Raw genomic sequence first — 17,854 nt, 5'->3', positions numbered from 1 at the left:
CCTGTCACCAATACACAACTGCAAGGCAAGTGCACCAAGACACAACACCAATCAACAAAAGAGTTTAATGAGGAAAAGTCTTTCTTTCTCTGTCAGTGTGTGATTGTGATCAAACACTACATCAGAGCGCCTACACAAATCTACAAAAGCAGCACAACTGGAAACCTTCACTGCAGGTCTTTCATCTTTGAAAAAGATTACATGTAAAACTCTGTTCACAGCTCACTTTAATGCATCATATTTATAAAATAAGACCAGCAAAGCAATGTCTTTGCTATCCATGGTGTTTGTTGTCAAACACACCCACATATTCAGACACATAAGCACGCACTGCAGACATACTGTACACAGCAATTGTAATACTCTTTTCGAGCAAAATATATCCACTATAATCAATAAACGACCCAAAATAAACAAAACTGTGCACAGTGTGGCATAGTAAACAAAGACATGTTTAGGTCATATTGCTCTCGCAGATAAATCTCATCAGTTTTTGCCTGAATCAGCTACAGTAAAACTTCCTTGCGCTGATGTGGTACACAACCATAATCTGAAAACTGCAGTCCATACTACAAAATGAGAACTTAACGATTATCTGTGAATTCCTCTACATTGTAAAATTGTTAGACCAGTGGTTCCTAACCCTGTTCCTGGAGGCCCTGGAGGAAATCTCCCTAATCAAACAGACCTGATTCAACTCATCAGCTCGTTTAGTGAAGACTCCAAGACCTGAATTGGGTGTGTCAGAAAAGGGAGATATACAAAATGTGCAGCGTTGGGGGGCCTCCAGGAACAGGCTTGGGAACCACTGTGTTAGACCATTTTAACTTAATCAGCAATGACTGAAACATATATGCAACAAATATCTTGCACTAAGTACTATTATACATATAACATAGAACTACATAGATCAAAATGCATTGTATTTCAAGATTGGTGTTGGGTGGTAAATTTAAGGTATCTTATTATTTTTTTTCACAATGCGATTAATTTCTTTCAGAGATTAGAGCATCACAAGTGTATCTATATATTTGCTTCATAAACATCCACAGAAGACATCTTATCTTGAATCATGGAAAAGTAAACCATTTGTCAAGGTCAACACATGTATTTGTTTTGATTTACTGATGTTTTCGTGCAGTGTACCTACCAAGTCTTGAAATATGATCTGCTGCACAAATACAGGAGGAACACAATTTTTACATTATTTGAAGCAACTTTGGGAAAACTATAGCACAATACTCTTAACTAGACCCAAGCACAGGATAATGAGTAAATACGTTGCAATATATGGAGCAGAGCCCATTTCAGCCCAAAAGAGCTGACACATCAATTTATATTTGGCAAATGATGGGGAAAATTTGTTTGCCTCGTCCTAATTGACAGTAGACTGGGATTAATTGACCTGATTAAAGAGATTAGGGAGAAGATAGAGAACAAATTTCAAAATCATGTTAAGATATGCCTGCAGTTTGTTTGAGATGCACTGCACTGTCTCAACTTATGAGACATGGATACCTATATAATGCTTGCTTTCACCAAAGTAAAGTATTATATACAGTACATCATTACAAATGCAATCATGTACTTGTCAGATAGAGAAAAGAAATGGTAATATATCACATAAATCCAACTAAAACAACATGCAACTATAAGGATAGTGTGTAACAGTGATGGGTAATGTTACTTTTAAAAGTAACTCGTTAGAATATTGTGTCACTCCTTAAAAAAGTAACTTAATTAATTAAAAAGTAATTTTTTTATGGAAAGTAAAGCGTTATGTTAATTTTGTGTTACTTTTGAGTTACTTTTTTCTTACAGCCACTTTCTCTTCTGCTATGCTATGCATTCCATACAAATAAGCCATGCATTGCATACAAGAGACATTACAGGTCATGATAGTTACTGTACAACACTCATGTCAAAACAACAGAGTACAAAAACTGATATTTAGAAAGTAGGTCTTCACGTTATATTTATAATAAAGAATCAATAAAATGAATATGCATGATTTGTTTTTCCATCAACATGGCAGCTAATATAAACAATGAACAATAACCACTGTCTTACCTAAAGCAGCAAAGTCCAACACTTGAACCTGAATCATATATATTATCATGTGCTGTGCCCATCAACAATGTCAGAGTCAACTTAAGATGTTTTTCAAAAGTCAGGATAAAATTCAGTGGGGAATGCCAGCCTTACATGGTCAAGGAATAAGTCTGATGAATAAATGAATATTTTTCACTTAAGCCATCTCAGTGCACGCTTGTTTTGAGTTGATCCACGGTGTGTACAGATGCCACTGGTTGATCGCATACAACTTCAAAGGTGCATGCTGATACAACTTGAATGGAATTGTTTTTAATGCCACCAAAATGTCATAAAAATGGTTTATTTCATGAATCAAACTACTTGTTTATTATAAAGCAAAAATTTAGAATATTTTTAGTATCAAAGACATTTTGTTTCTAAATACACAATCGATGTAGAACGTTGCTTGGAGTCACTGATCCAGAGTCAGCTTTTCTCATCCCATTCTCCCAGTTAAGGGGAGCTGTAACACGGAGCAGTTCAGCTGCATAAGTCAGTGAACTGAGTGAGTATTTCACCCTGTGTATCATGTCGTGGCCAGTGGAAGACTAGTCTTATAATCCCTCTGCCTAAATGCGTTTACTGATTTTTTTAATGCAGTGTGTATTAACACACGACTCAATCGCGTTTCACTCAACCGAATGTTGCTGACCTCATATTAGGTTAAAACATGAAATGCTATGTGCATTAGCGAATTGATTGACAGGCGATGTCTGTAGCTAAAAGGTGATTGGCTCTTTTACCTGCAAGGCAGGACTTCCTTTCTACATCCATTGACTGTTGGGTGCTAGAACTTCTTGGTTGGGCATTCCAATTTCTCTCATTCATTTAAATAGAAGTGACTCGTCTCTGCTAAATAGTTTCTGGCCTCAAACTCTATAGAAATACAATGCCCATCCTGCACTACATCTCCTCCCTGAAGTTTGCACACTTTTACTCCTGATTTCTCGCAACACAGGGACAGTAGATGTGTACAAAAGCAACGCATTTCTTTATTTAAAAAGTAACTCCGATATTATGGTCTAAAATAAAAAATATTGCATTACTTTACTTGTTACTGGAAAAAGAAATCTGATTACGTAACACGCTTTACTTTTATTACGTTACCCCCAAAACTGGTGTGTAATGTATTAAGTGTATATTGTGAATATATTGTTTATTCTTTACATTGTATATATTACCTTCTTATATCACTGCAATGATCCATGCACCCAAGTTTTTTCACTCATCATTGCACTTGTGACAATAATAGTGATTTGATTTGATCTATTAGCCTAACATTTACAAAGAAAAATATCATCACTTTGCCAAAAATGAATTGCTCCAAACTTTTGGAAAATGACTTTAAACTTTACCTGCATTGAGTGTACCGGTAATAAGTCTGAAGAGGTACTGAGCAAACTTCAGAATCTCACGCTTGCATCGTTTTCTGCAGCTGCTCATACTGATGTTTTTCCTTGCCGTGGATTTTTCCCGACGTTTAAGCCTCAAAAGAACTTGGTGACAGAGGAAAACTTCCTCCCCGTGGCCACACTCCCAGAGTTCTGCCTGTGCCTGCTCTTTCTTGTGTGTCTGTGAGTGCCGGCTCATATGGAGCCGTGCGCTGCTCTTCCAGTATGTGCAAGGGGGATCACTCACTGCCGTCGTAAATGTTTCCTCTGGAGCGCTTGAATGTCCCAGAGGTGCTGAGCGCTCCCCTCTGTGTCCCTCTAAGCTGTCTCTTGGCGCTCACACTCTTTCACTCACACACAGTTGTAGAAGAGCGACTGCTTGTGAGCCTGAGCACCATCTGTGGCTGTTTCACCTTCTATGAATGTAGCTGGGGAGGCGGTGCCAGCGGGGCCCCGGAGTGAATGCACGGCAGAGGGAGGGAGGAGGGGCAGAAGGAGAGAGAATGAGAGTCAATGTCCAAGAACCAACAATGATAGGCGATTATGGGGCTGTTGTGCTGCCAGTTTCGATGCTTTAACACTTCTGAAACACTCTGGGAGACGGCATCTCTAAGTGCCAAGAGATTGAGCGCAAAAGGTAAAAAAAAGTGGGAGAAAGCCACAGACAGCGAGGTTAAAGATAAGAGAGACTACAGAGACAGCCTGCTCTTGCCTGAGAGAAGGTGAATAGGACAGAGATGTGGTGAGGGAAGATAAAGGAGGAGTGAGAACGAGAGTGAAAGGAGAAAAGGAAAGGAGAGGAACAGAGAGGGACTGAGGTGTGAAAGCAAAGCATAGCTGACAGAATGAAGGTAGCATAAAAAACAGAGAGAGTGAGAGAGAGAAAGAAAGTGAGTGAGAGAGAGAGAAAGTGAGTGAGAGTGAGAGAGAGAGAGAGAGAGAGAGAGAGAGAGAGAGACTCAGGTTAAAAAAAAATGAAATGACACACCTTGACATTTCCCAATTGCAGGTGTACAAATCGAAATAAAAGGACAGTGCACAAGGTAAGTAATATGCATTCATATCACTAGTTCTGATGAAGCTACTTTGAAACTGCAGCTTCCCAATCTACAAGCTACTCATAACTTAAAGAAGTTAAACCACATCAAGGTACTCTTTTAACTCTAGAACACATATGTTACTTCTACCCCCTAAAATGCATATGTGTGTTGAAAAAGCCCCAGGTGAAATCTAGATGCTTACTCTTTATAAAACAACCTTTTTTTTTTTTTTTTGTAAGAAAATTGACTAATGATAATTGTATTAATAATTAACAATGATGTCTAATGGACGAGGATAAAATGTTTTTTAGGGGGGAAAAAAATTGATAACCTTATGTACTCTATATTGCAAAATGACACTACTGTAGGTAAGGGATAATGTACAGTCAGCTGGTTGTTATCACGAAACAAACCCAGACAGAGAGATCAGGATCTTGTATCACCCTGAAGGGTTTTATTTTGCGATAACAACTGGCTAACTGTACAATATCCTGCTTATTACATGGCTACTAACCAAATAAATAAATACATGGGCATAAAATATTGATTTGCGTTGAAATTATGGAATTATGTGAGAAGAGAGAAGTCGCTGAACAGCTGAAATCCACCTCCGGTTTTCGTTCGAGTTCTGTTGGTGATTATTTTTTAAATAATGAACGTCTGACTGCTCATTATGCATCTTATGACAAGACTACTTGCCAAATAAATAAATAAGTAAACATAAAACATTGATCTGAGTTGAAATGATTTTATTAGCTTACTTCTAGAGATCTCACAGTGAGTCGAGGAGCAGGAAAGATGACTCGTAATACCCGGATGAGCGGTCTGATACGTGGATGTGCAGTTGTTACTGAGAAATATCAAACAGCAGCAATGAACTAAATATTTTGCTTCAAAAAGGATACAAAGAAACAAATAATCATAATCACATGATTATGTGTAAAAACACATAATCATTTATGTGAAGCAGTTCAATTATTTGAATCGTCCAAACGAACCGACTTCTAAATATAAGTGAATCGTTTAAACAGTTCATTTACATGAACTTTCCAAATGATTTGGATGTTCCAGCATTACATATGAGAGAGAGGGGAAGGTTTAGGTGAGTGAGTGCATTAGATATGACATCCTGACATTTTAAGGGTGAATTTCATGTAAACATAGACAGTTCACATTTCACCCCCACATTTATTTAATAATAATAAAATGTTATATTTTGCATTAAGAAAATGAAACTATTTTAGAAGTTCATGACAATTAAGCTCACTACCAAAACATTGCTCTTTGTGTTTGCTTTGTCCATAAAATTCAGTTTGGGGCTTATTCATTTACACATTTCACCTTTAAAGTATATATACTTTTTTCACATTATAGTAATGATAAATGAGATGAGTAATGATAATAACAATAATAATTATTATAATAATATTAACAATAATTGGAGGTGGTGAGGGGGAGATGGATTTCATTGTCATGAAGATAATGTCAAAATGCAAAAAAATCTGAATGCTTCTAAAAGAATGCTTAATTTTTTTGAAGAAAATTAAATCATTTCTTTCATTTGATAATCAACTTCATCATAATTACCTTTTCTTGAATTATTATTCAGTGTCAAGACTTCTACACTCTCAAACATCTACAGTCTATGCCAAACTCTTATTTCTGATCCCTGATCAGTTACTGTGAAAAAACAAAAAAAAAAAAACCTTTTCACCATCTGATCATCTTTTTTGTGTCAAAATACATTCATTAACATTCCAGTGAAAGCTCAGGTTCATTATGGCAGCTCTAGAGAGAAGAGAGAAGCCATTTATTCAGGTGACAGATGAAATGGCTTGTACTGTATATGAAAGAGCAGTTGAATCCCATTGGTCATTCTTGATACATACAGAGCTATTTTAGGAAGAGTACTCAAAATAAAGAGCTTTTTTTCCACAAGTGACATTCTCTAGTAGATTTGGACCCCTTGCTGTCCCTGGTGCTCTCCAAAAGGAACAGTGTTTCAGCAAAGAGGTGTGTTGTTCTGAAAGGAACTTTGGGTTGTTGTGACAAGAGAGAAGAATATGGCTGAATGCAAAAAGAAGAGATTTTCAAAACAGATTAAGCTATGTGCCCACTGTTATTGTAGAGTGAATTTTATAAAGCTGTTTCACAGCTACTTGTTTGATATGACTTTATGAGTTGCATGCCAATAATTCATAAACTTGTTCCAAATATAAGCAGACATGTGGAATTTTAGTATCCAGCTTTACAAGATGTTTTGAAACACTATTTCAATGGAACCGCTTCATAACATTTGGCATGTTTGATTTACAGCATACTGACAGATTATTGTGATTTCAGTGCTTTCTTTGCACATAATCACAGAAAATTCACATCCTATGAAGCCTGTATAAATAATGCATTAAAAAGGTATTCTTAATACATACAAAATTATAATGTCTTATTAAACACCTCTTTGTAAATATGATGTATGCTGTATATTCACATTAACAATTAAACCCATGTTTATACATATATTATATTACTTTAATACCTATTTAAAGCTGAAGAATGTAATTTCTGCACCACTAGCACCACAAAATGGAATTGCAAAACAACAATGAAAACAAACTTATGTACTACACGTACCAGCTGGCTACCGTTACACTCACACACCTAAACCTCACTCCTATCCGGGTCACGGCACCAGTTTCACCGGTCCTACTTGACCCGCCCCGAGCGGGATTCAAACTGGCAATCCCCGAAATGGGAGGCAAACGCGCTAGCAAGGAGGCTACAAAAGTCATGGCCTCTAGCCTCGGTTGCTAGTGCGTCTCTTAAGGTCATTAGAGTGAGGTTTAAACACTGCAAAACTATCACATACCAGCTGGCTACCGTTACATACAGAAATGAATGATTTGTTGACTTTGAAATCCTACATTTTATCACTTAGAAAAGCTATAGCTCACCTCTCCTCAATTGCCTGGTTCACAATAAAATGGGCAAAAACATCCCATAGACTTACACTGAAGGAGGGATTCAAGCCACATCTAGGGACAGAATATCATGGAGAATTGGGGTGGGCTCTTTTGGCTTGAACAACATAGTTATCAACTAGCAATGCCCTACCAACCACACAGAACACTCTAGCAACTGCATAGCAACTCCCTAAAAGGCACAAAGAACAACCTTTCTACTGCATAGCAATGCCCTGGTAACCACCCACAACACCCTTGCATAATGGAAGTGAATTTTGCATGGGAAAGTGCCAAATCTAGTTGTGGTTACAACTGTTCATGAAAAGATATTACAGCTTTTCATGTGTTTTATATGATATTTTGAATACCTTAATCATGCACAGCATATACAGGCTTCATGAACAGTGTTACCAAAAATGTCTCAGTTCATCAGTTCAGCTTTATTTTTAGCCTGTGTCAGTATCTGTTCGGGGGCGGAGTTGTCTAATTCAGACCAGACCTCGACGAGCAACTGCAAATGTTCCTCATTACCAATAAGCAGCTGCTACACAACCCCCTGAAATAATCAATCTGCATTCAACCCAAATGCAGGCAGCTATTGCGCCGTTGCAGACATGCCTCACACAGAGCCGAAGCTATAGGCTCAGTGGGTGAGAAGAATATTCACCAGTTACTGGTGTGTGTGAAAACTGGCTTCCGCAATTCTTTCAATCCATTCTGCCTCACACGCACCTGCACACAAAAGCAGACAGCTATCTCACCCTCAACAAAAATCTGAAAAGCTGCCTGCATTTGAATTCATGACTGATATCCTAGCCAAATTCTAGTATTGCCACCAATACCAATAACTCTCACTAATATTTTTCAAATATTATACTAAAGGAATAGTCTACCCCAAAATTTAAATTTTAGCTTGTAATTGCTGGTCTAGGATCAGTTTCCCCACCACAAGTCCAAACCTTAATCACTAGTGAGAAGGGAAAAGCTGACTCTAGATCAGTGGCTGTAGCCAAATTCATCTTACATCACTTGGCCGATCGCTGTGTGCATGTGCAAGGACAATGTCTTCATTTCTGAAATAATTTAACATTTTTAACACAAATATTAAATTAAGTACTGCAATTCTTGTATAAAATCTATTTTTTTTTATTATAGTAGCAAACGAGCTTGTTAAAAACGAGTTCATGCAAGTTTGTAACATTCTTTTTTATATTAGGCATGTGATTGGCTAAGCACAAAAAAGCACCCCTCCCCTGTCCCCCCATCATCATCAGTTATCAACATTGTTATTACAGTTATTAACATTGTAGCAACATTGTTATACATGTTCTTATGAGTGCCGACCCCTCTTCATTGTGTGGTTAGTATTATTTCTGGATTGTGCATTTAAATTAACAGTTTTTACAGAGAGCGGTCTCCCCAGAAAATAGTTTCCATTTTTATTACATCCGTAACCCAAGTTTATTTCCTGATCTAAACGGGGGGAAACTGGACTGTATCTGAAGGATGTCATGGTTATACATACAAACGGTTCGATACACTGGCAATGAACACTTTATACTGTAAGATAAATTTCATGATTTTGCTGCAAATATCACGTCAGGAATTGCCCCTTAAAAATAGCGATTTAAACCTGTCAGCAACAGTGGCAATGGTTCAAACTCATTTTATATCAACATGATCACACGGGAAGACCGCATGCTGTTTCCGAAAGTTCCAATACCCTAGAATCGGCAACAGAATGCTACTCTCCCTCATGGCATGACTGGTGGTGTGTTGCATCAGTTGCATGAGAGACCACAGTTCAATCCCCATTCAAACAAGGAAATAATCATGTTTGTATAAACAATCACAAGCGTGACATGGAGGTTGCATTTTTATCCCTAACATTTCATTTTGTCTCTACTAATGGTTAGGTTAGATATGGGTTTTGGTTGGGGGTTAAAAAAAAAACATTACTGTTTTACACCCTGTTTAGCTGAAAACAATTATTTTTACAACTGGCTTCTGGCGACCTCCCTGGAAATAAATGGATGTCACTTGTTTATATGTTCTGAAACACTTACCGCTTTATCCTCTGGAGGCAGTGTTTTCAAATTCGGTCAATGTATACCGATTTCGGCTAAAGAAAAATGGGCACACATTTGCCGAATTGTATGTGAGATCAGGCTGTTTACATCCAACCATTTTATTTATCTTGATGAATCCTTACTTGAATGAAATCTTGACGGCGAAAATCAGGAGCCTCTGTCTCGCTTGTTCTCAACAAAGTGAGTGCGTGATGCAGAAGCAGTAGTGAAATTTGAGTGAGTGAAGTTGTTCCAAGGGAAGTTTGAATGACACTTGTTTGAGTGAAAAATGCTTATCGAGAATGCACCGGACAGGACATTGTCGATAACGTATTAACCCCCAATGAAATATGAACATGGAGTGTGAACGTTGTACAGTAGGTAGTACCTGCAATTTGAAAATTATTTTGCATTTAATGAAAGGCTCTGGATGGTAAGGAATGTATTTTTAATGTTTATTGTTATTATTATTTATTATTTTAATAGCCTCTAAGGTGTTTTGTGGGGAGGGGTATCCTTACCCTGTAGTTTGTTCACCCTCAGCCTATGGATCTTGTGCAAAATGTCCAAGTTTCTGTTTTTTCATACTATGAAAGTGGATGATTTTATGCTGCAAAGGTCTACAAAGGACAAAAAAGCACCATAAAAGAAGTTAAAATAACTTATGCACTATATTCCAAGCCTTCTGAAGCCATACCATAGCTTTGTGTAAGGAGCAGACTGAAATTTAAGTTGTTGTTAACGAGAACCAATGGCTTTTGGTTTTAATGACGGCAAAAGTGACAAAACGCATCTAAAGCAGACTGATCTCATAGTGAATTTGGAAACAGTAGGCTGACTTTTCTTAAGCTAAACTCAGTCTGTACTTACTGAAATTTGAAGCACTGCCCCCAGTGACTGAAGCAGAAAGTGTTTTTCAATGCAAGGACACGTGTGAGCTCCAATTTCCAGGTAAAATGTCAGCAAAGGGGCACCAAAGGCAGGTCGTAATGTTGTATTTAGCTGTAAATTATATAATACATTAAAGCGGAATGCATATTTTATTAACTCTACCCCCTAAGCCAAACCTCAACCCCAACCTTCTGTAGAGTAAAAGGTAATCTTAAAGGAAAATGGAACATCCAAATTGCAATGTTCACTGATTATGCTAACACAACTACTTCCTGGTTTCAAAGCAGGATGAGAACCTGGGTCTCTCACGCAGCTGACACAATGTGCTTCTGGTTGCACCACAGGAAAAGATGAATAAAAACCGATGTCTGATGAGAGATGCCGCTTATTAGTAATTCAGCATAATAGAGCCAATGTCAGAGTACAGAACGTTCGGAAGCAACATTTCAACCTCCCATGTAATCATGTTGTCTAAAGTGCCATTTTTTAAATTGAAAACAAACACCAATGAGATATAAGGGCTTCGGCGGAGGGGAACATTTTCAGTGAATAAAGGCTTACACTTTTGTCTTTTCTTCACACAGAGCTATCATATGAATTCAGAAGATTTGGAATATAGTGCAAAGTCCTGTGGACAACTTTCTTAAGATCTTAATGGTGTATTTTTGCCCTTTTTTGAGCTTTGCAGTGTTAATCAGCATCCAAATTTGAGCAGCTAAGACATTCTGCCTAACATCTCGTATTGTGCTTCAAGTACAAAAACAAAATTATACAGGTATGGAATGAAATGAGGGGGAGTAAATAATGACAAGAATTTAGGACTGACTCGCATCATTTCCCGATCCCCCATCATTACTTGTCCTCTCTCTACTCTTCTTTCAATAGAATTGGCAAAACAACTAATAATATGACTTTGGTGACGCTGATGCCTTTGGGTAAACCTACTGTAAATACAGTACTGTTCATTTAGTAACATTCAAGATGCAGAAAATCCTCAGCATCATTATATAATCATGTACAGTGCATCGGAAAGTATTCACAGCGCTTCATTTTTTCCATATTTTGTTATGTTACAGCCTTATTCCAAAATGGATTAAATTCATTATTTTCCTCAAAATTCTACAAACAATACCCCATAATGACAATTTGAAAGAAGTTTGTTTGAAATCTTTGCAAATTTATAAAAAAATAAAATAAAATAAAAAATCACATGTACATAAGTATTCACAGCCTTTGCTCAATACTTTGTTGAAGCACCTTTGGCACCAATTACAGTTTTTGAGTATGATGCTACAAGCTTGGCACACCTATTTTTGGGCAGTTTCTCCCATTCTTCTTTGCAGGACCTCTCAAGCTCCATCAGGTTGGATGGGGAGCGTCGGTGCACAGCCATTTTCAGATCTCTCCAGAGATGTTCAATCGGGTTCAAGTCTGGGCTCTGGCTGGGCCACTCAAGGACATTCACAGAGTTGTACCTAAGCCACTCCTTTGTTATCTTGGCTGTGTCCTTAGGGTCATTGTCCTGTTGGAAGATGAACCTTCGCCCCAGTCTGAGGTCCAGAGTGCTCTGGAGCAGGTTTTCATCAAGGATGTCTCTGTACTTTGCTGCATTCATCTTTCCCTCGATCCTGACTAGTCTCCCAGTTCCTGCCGCTGAAAAACATCCCCACAGCATGATGCTGCCACCACCATGCTTCACTGTAGGGATGGTATTGGCCAGTTGATGAGCGGTGCCTGGTTTCCTCCAGACATGACGCTTGCCATTCAGGCCAAAGAGTTCAATCTTTGTTTCATCAGACCAGAGAATTTTGTTTCTCATGGTCTGAGAGTCCTTCAGGTGCCTTTTGGCAAACTCCAGGCGGGCTGTCATGTGCCTTTTACTGAGGAGTGGCTTCCGTCTGGCCACTCTACCATACAGGCCTGATTGGTGGAGTGCTGCAGAGATGGTTGTTCTTCTGGAAGGTTCTCCTCTCTCCACAGAGAAATGCTGGAGCTCTGTCAGAGTGATCATCGGGTTCTTGGTCACCTCCCTGACTAAGGCCCTTCTCCCCCGATCGCTCAGTTTGGCCAGGCGGCCAGCTCTAGGAAGAGTCCTGGTGGTTCCAAACTTCTTCCATTTACAGATGATGGAGGCCACTGTGTTCATTGGGACCTTCAATGTTGCAGAAATGATTCTGTACCCTTCCCCAGATCTGTGCCTCGATACAATCCTGTCTCGGAGGTCTACAGACAATTCCTTGGACTTCATGGCTTGGTTTGTGCTCTGACATGCACTGTTAACTGTGGGACCTTATATAGACAGGTGTGTGCCTTTCCAAATCATGTCCAATCAACTGAATTTACCACAGGTGGACTCCAATCAAGTTGTAGAAACATCTCAAGGATGATCAGTGGAAACAGGATGCACCTGAGCTCAATTTTGAGTGTCATGGCAAAGGCTGTGAATACTTATGTACATGTGATTTTGTTTCGTTTTTTATTTTTAATACATTTGCAAAGATTTCAAACAAACTTCTTTATGGGGTATTGTTTGTAGAATTTTGAGGAAAATAATGAATTTAATCCATTTTGGAATAAGGCTGTAACATAACAATATGTGGAAAAAGTGAAGCGCTGTGAATACTTTCCGGATGCACTGTATCCGAACATATAAGTGACACAGTTCTAGCACAGTATATGACAGCACACAACCTCCATTACCTTTTCCTGAGCTACAATCCTCAAATTCATTCATTTTAAGAGTCACAAAAAAGTACTCCACTTTAAATTGAACAGGGTGAAATGGTGCTAATGGAAGAATTCTTTGAATGTGTCTGCTTTCTCCCAAGCTGTGACTGTAATCCCTCACCGTTGACCCCGCAGACAGATGACCTAACTCATACATCACCTTAATGGCTCCCACGTTGCACAGCAACTCATGTATGGTGAAATGTATTCTCCACAGGATGGAATTCAAGACCCTTATACAGTAAGGGCCAAGAGGGCCCACTGTGTTTACATTAGACTGGAGTCAAGACTCTGAGGATACTGCAGAGCAAATAAGACAATACTTCACATTTAAAGTTACAATAACATATGCACTTAAATCGCAATGGTTTACTTCAGTTTTTGGACATCTAATCAGTGATCACACTAGTCTCTCTCACCACATCACTGTCCCTTTTGACAACAAATAAAAAGAGAAATAGCCCATAAATTTCTGTACCTGCTATTAATAATAATAAAACTGATAAAGAGAATAAGACTTTATCCAGCCCACTTTCCCAGTAAAACTATTATCCACATTTACAATTACTTTACACTGATTGTAATTAATTATTTTTTGATTAAACGGGTAAACATAATAGGAGGTATTTGATAATTATATATTATAAAGCTTACAACTATGATTAAGATTGAATTAAGAATACAGGATAGTTTCTAACTGACTGTTAGCCTCATCTATTGAAGAAAATCTGACTTAAAACTAAGGAAACAATTTCTTTACAGTTTGTTTGACAAAATCATGTTGACAAATCAAGGTTGTGACGGAATATATAAGCACGATTAACTAATGTGATAATATATAATTTCCCTAATTTTAAGTGAGTCCCATTAGTAGCTAGCATATTTTGTGAACTCCATCAGACTTTCTAAACAAACTTAACAACTTACCAGAGCCTGTATTATCTTGTTGAACTCATAGCAAGTGAAATATGAAAAGAGGACCTTTAGGCTGGCGGCTGACCTTGACATAGTATTTTCATAAATATCTGGTGGTGCAGACAAAAGTAAAAACACATCTGTGTGAAACTATATAAAATATGTTTATTTTTAAAATTAAACTCTTCCCTCTGTCAGGAGAAAGTTTAAATGTTTCTTAAAGACAAATCATAATGTTTATTGTAAGTTAAATATATTTCCATCTATATAAAATATTGATTAATGGTCTGAGGATTGGCAGTATTACAAGAAGTCAGCGATACAATTATTTTAAATAAAAAGAAGATACAATTTGAATGGTGTATTTTTGTTAAGGATATTCTAGTGGACATCTCTGATTACATACTTTTAAAGTGGAAATGTCACAATTGTTTATACTAATGAATGGCAGGTAAAATTTAAGGCCATGTTACATGCAGAGATGTACCAAAATTTGGCCGAAAATGGCATAAAATGCTATTTTCGGTGTTCATGAGAAAAAAAGGCAGAAAATCTTAGCCGAAAATTTGAATAGCATCCGTTTCTTTAAAATCCAGTAACAGAAACACATGGAGAAAAAGCACTGTTTATGTTGCACATTAAAGTCCACATCCCCAGAAGTGCAGTGACCTCTCTCTTGGTAATTAGCACATTAATAAAGAGCATCTTCCAGGGCTCCGGTATTGTGTGCTATTGTGTGGCATGGTTGTTAATGTCAAGCTCCAATATGACATTAAAGAATCATAAAAACACCATAAAAGTGCATTTTATATTCAAAATCTCTTGAAGCCACACAATAGTTTTGTGAATCACAAAGGATGCATTTAATAAGTAAATATTCAATCTGCATATGCAGTGCGCTTTAGTAAATGAGCGCTGCTCTGTTGTTGACACACACACATACATATAGTAGCACGTGCTGCTCGTGATGTGCTCGTGATCTGCTGATGATGCGCTGCTTCCCGGAGTGTTCCGCCAAAATAAAAGCTAGAGTGTTTTAAAGTTAATAAATTATGTCTGAAATTGTATTATTGTATCATATCACTATATTATTATTATTATTATTACCAATAATAATAAATTACAAATTACAAAAATATTAAAATTGACTGAGTAATGTGAAACCCTATCACAACTAAAGTGAACACAAAAGTGATCGACTAAAAAATCCATTCCATATTTCAGGTCCACATACAAAGTGGGGGAAAAAAAGAGCCAATAAATCTGGCTTCATGTTCACTGAAGGAATTACTGTTAATTTTGTTGAGTAGTTAACAATAAATGTTCTCTTTATAGTCTACACCTTTTTCTATGTAATTCTTCTCTGTCTACCCTATTTTGAACTGAAATGTGTAGATATATAAAAAGTGGTTTTGGTGCATCCCTAATAATACCAACATTTAGAATTTGTTCAATTATTCCAAACAATATCTTTTCGGTCAAATCATTTTCGGTTTTCAATTTCATTTTTCTTTTTCTTTTTTTTTTTTTTTGGCCAAGTGAATTTTTGGGTTCGCGAAGAATTTTCATTTCAGTGTATCACTAGTTTCTTCCCATATCTCCAGAATCAGAATACACAGTGGGAGTGCAGAGACAGATTTCACATTTCCTGCCTGTGATGTGTGTTGCTACAATATTTCCAGACACAGACACAGGCATTGGACTTCTGATGTTCCTGCCAGTCCTTCAGTGTCCTTTGAGTGTTGTTTGGCCTCGTTTCCACTCTGGTCCCATGCAGGGCAAACCTGAGGAGGCAAGACTTCCTGACTTAACATGCTACTGAAATATTAAAGATATGTCCCTGAATGTGAAGCCTCATGCACTGCCACAACCAGCTACTGGCCTAGTGGGAGAATAATACCCACCACCAGTGGGAAACAGAAAAGGAGCAATGGAGAGAGAGAGAATATACAACAAAAATTTAACATGTATAAGAAAAAGCACAGAGTAGCAAGACCAGGAATTTCATAAATAAACCATAATACATTATAAAGCAGCATTGAACACCTTTGTGAAACTGAGGTTACATCAATGACCTCAAAGCTAATATACATGGACTTCATGCTTCAAATCATAAAAAAAATATATAAATAATTTTAATTTATCAGTTAACATCATACAAAGTCCAGTAAACATAAAAAGCAAAATCAATATTTGGTGTGACCACCTTTGCTTTCAAAATAGCACCAATTCTCCTAGGTACACCTGGACACAGTTTTTCTTGGTTGTTGGCAGATAGGATGTTCCAAGATTCTTGGAGAATTCACCACAGTTCTTCTGTCTATTTAGGCTGAAGTGCTTCTGTCTCTTCATGTAATCCCAGACTGACTCGATGTTCAGTGGGGGGCTCAATGGGGCAATGCCATCTGTTGCAGGGCTCCCTTTTCTTCTATTCAGTTAGCAAAAGGAATGGTTGGGAGTCTAAAATGTATATTCACTATTGACACACTAAAACTGAAGAAATAATTAACCATCTTAAGACAAATGTTTTTGTAAAACATCTCATGTGCCTAAGACTTTTGCACACAGTACTGTATATATATATATATATATATATATATATATATATATATATATATATATATATATATACACACTACCGGTCAAAAGTTTTGAAACACTCGACCAAAATGTTTCCCATGATCTTAAAAATCTTTTGATCTGAAGGTGTATGCTTAAATGTTTGAAATTAGTTTTGTAGACAAAAATATAATTGTGCCACCATAATAATTGATTTCATTATAAATCTAAAATTTAATTAAAAAAAAAAAAAAAGTTTTTGAAATTGATGACTTGGACCAAATAATAAAGAAAAGCAGCCAATAAGTGCCCAACATAGATTGGAACTCCTTCAATACTGTTTAAAAAGCATCCCAGGGTGATATCTCAAGAAGCTGGTTGAGAAAATGTCAAGAGTACATTTCTGAAAATTCTAGGCAAAGCGTGACTACTTAGAAGATGCTAAAGTATAACACAGTTTTGATTTATTTTGGATTTTGTTTAGTTACAACATAATTTCCATAGTTCCATTTATGTTATTCCATAATTTTAATGACTTTTCTATTATTCTAAAATGTGAAAATACAATTATAATAAAGAATGAGTAAGTGTTTCAAAACTTTTGACCTGTAGTGTGTAATATATATATATATATATATATATATATATATATATATATATATATATATATATATATATATATATATATATTATTTTCTGTACAGTGTGAAATAATGTATTGCCAGTATTATGTTTCGGGTGACCTGAGCTCCTAAAGGACACATTTTCAAAGTGTTCACCTCCGGAAACTTGTTAGCGGCCCTGAACCTGTGAGCCTCAAAAGAATGATTTACTGCCAAAGATTTTGATACCATAGACTTGCCTGGGGCACCTCAATAAATGTCAACACCATTTGGCAAATTGCACAGGTAGGAAAGTACACTGGTATACTGGGGGAGAAGCCCTTGTGACTTTTCCAGAAAACGAGATTTGATCGAACTGACTGCCAAGTGCTAAAGTGGCCCAAATATGAGAGCAATATCCCACACTGTCAACAGTTACACACAAGGAAACAAACCTCTACTCGTGCTGCCGGCAATGGAAATTATATGAGATGGATTCAAGTCTTGATGTGCTGACACTTTTATTGATCTTCCTCAGGAGCAAAAGTGCCACTAAATATCTGAAAGTAAATTTGGCTGATTGCATCACTTTTCACTTTCTCCTGG

The 17,854-nt window shown here is 37.1% G+C and overlaps 1 protein-coding gene across 2 annotated transcripts in view; it reads right to left on the bottom strand.

The window, feature by feature from the left end:
• The window catches only part of LOC127427846 (Kv channel-interacting protein 4-like), a 268,897-nt gene that overhangs the window by 179,292 nt on the left and 71,751 nt on the right, over positions 1–17,854 (bottom strand). The window contains exon 1 of one of the 2 annotated variants that reach the window (XM_051676084.1): positions 3,450–3,853. The exons of the other annotated variant lie outside the window; for it this stretch is intronic. Coding sequence (XP_051532044.1) covers positions 3,450–3,684 — 235 coding nt within the window. The 5' untranslated portion in view covers positions 3,685–3,853. Of the gene's footprint in view, positions 1–3,449; positions 3,854–17,854 lie in introns of those variants that run through there. 2 annotated transcript variants of the gene reach the window in all.

Source organism: Myxocyprinus asiaticus, chromosome 1 (assembly GCF_019703515.2).
Source record: "Myxocyprinus asiaticus isolate MX2 ecotype Aquarium Trade chromosome 1, UBuf_Myxa_2, whole genome shotgun sequence".
In the NCBI taxonomy this organism is placed as follows: Eukaryota; Metazoa; Chordata; class Actinopteri; order Cypriniformes; family Catostomidae; genus Myxocyprinus; species Myxocyprinus asiaticus.
Note: the sequence above shows the minus strand (reverse complement) of the source record. Positions and strands in the feature narration are given on the sequence as shown.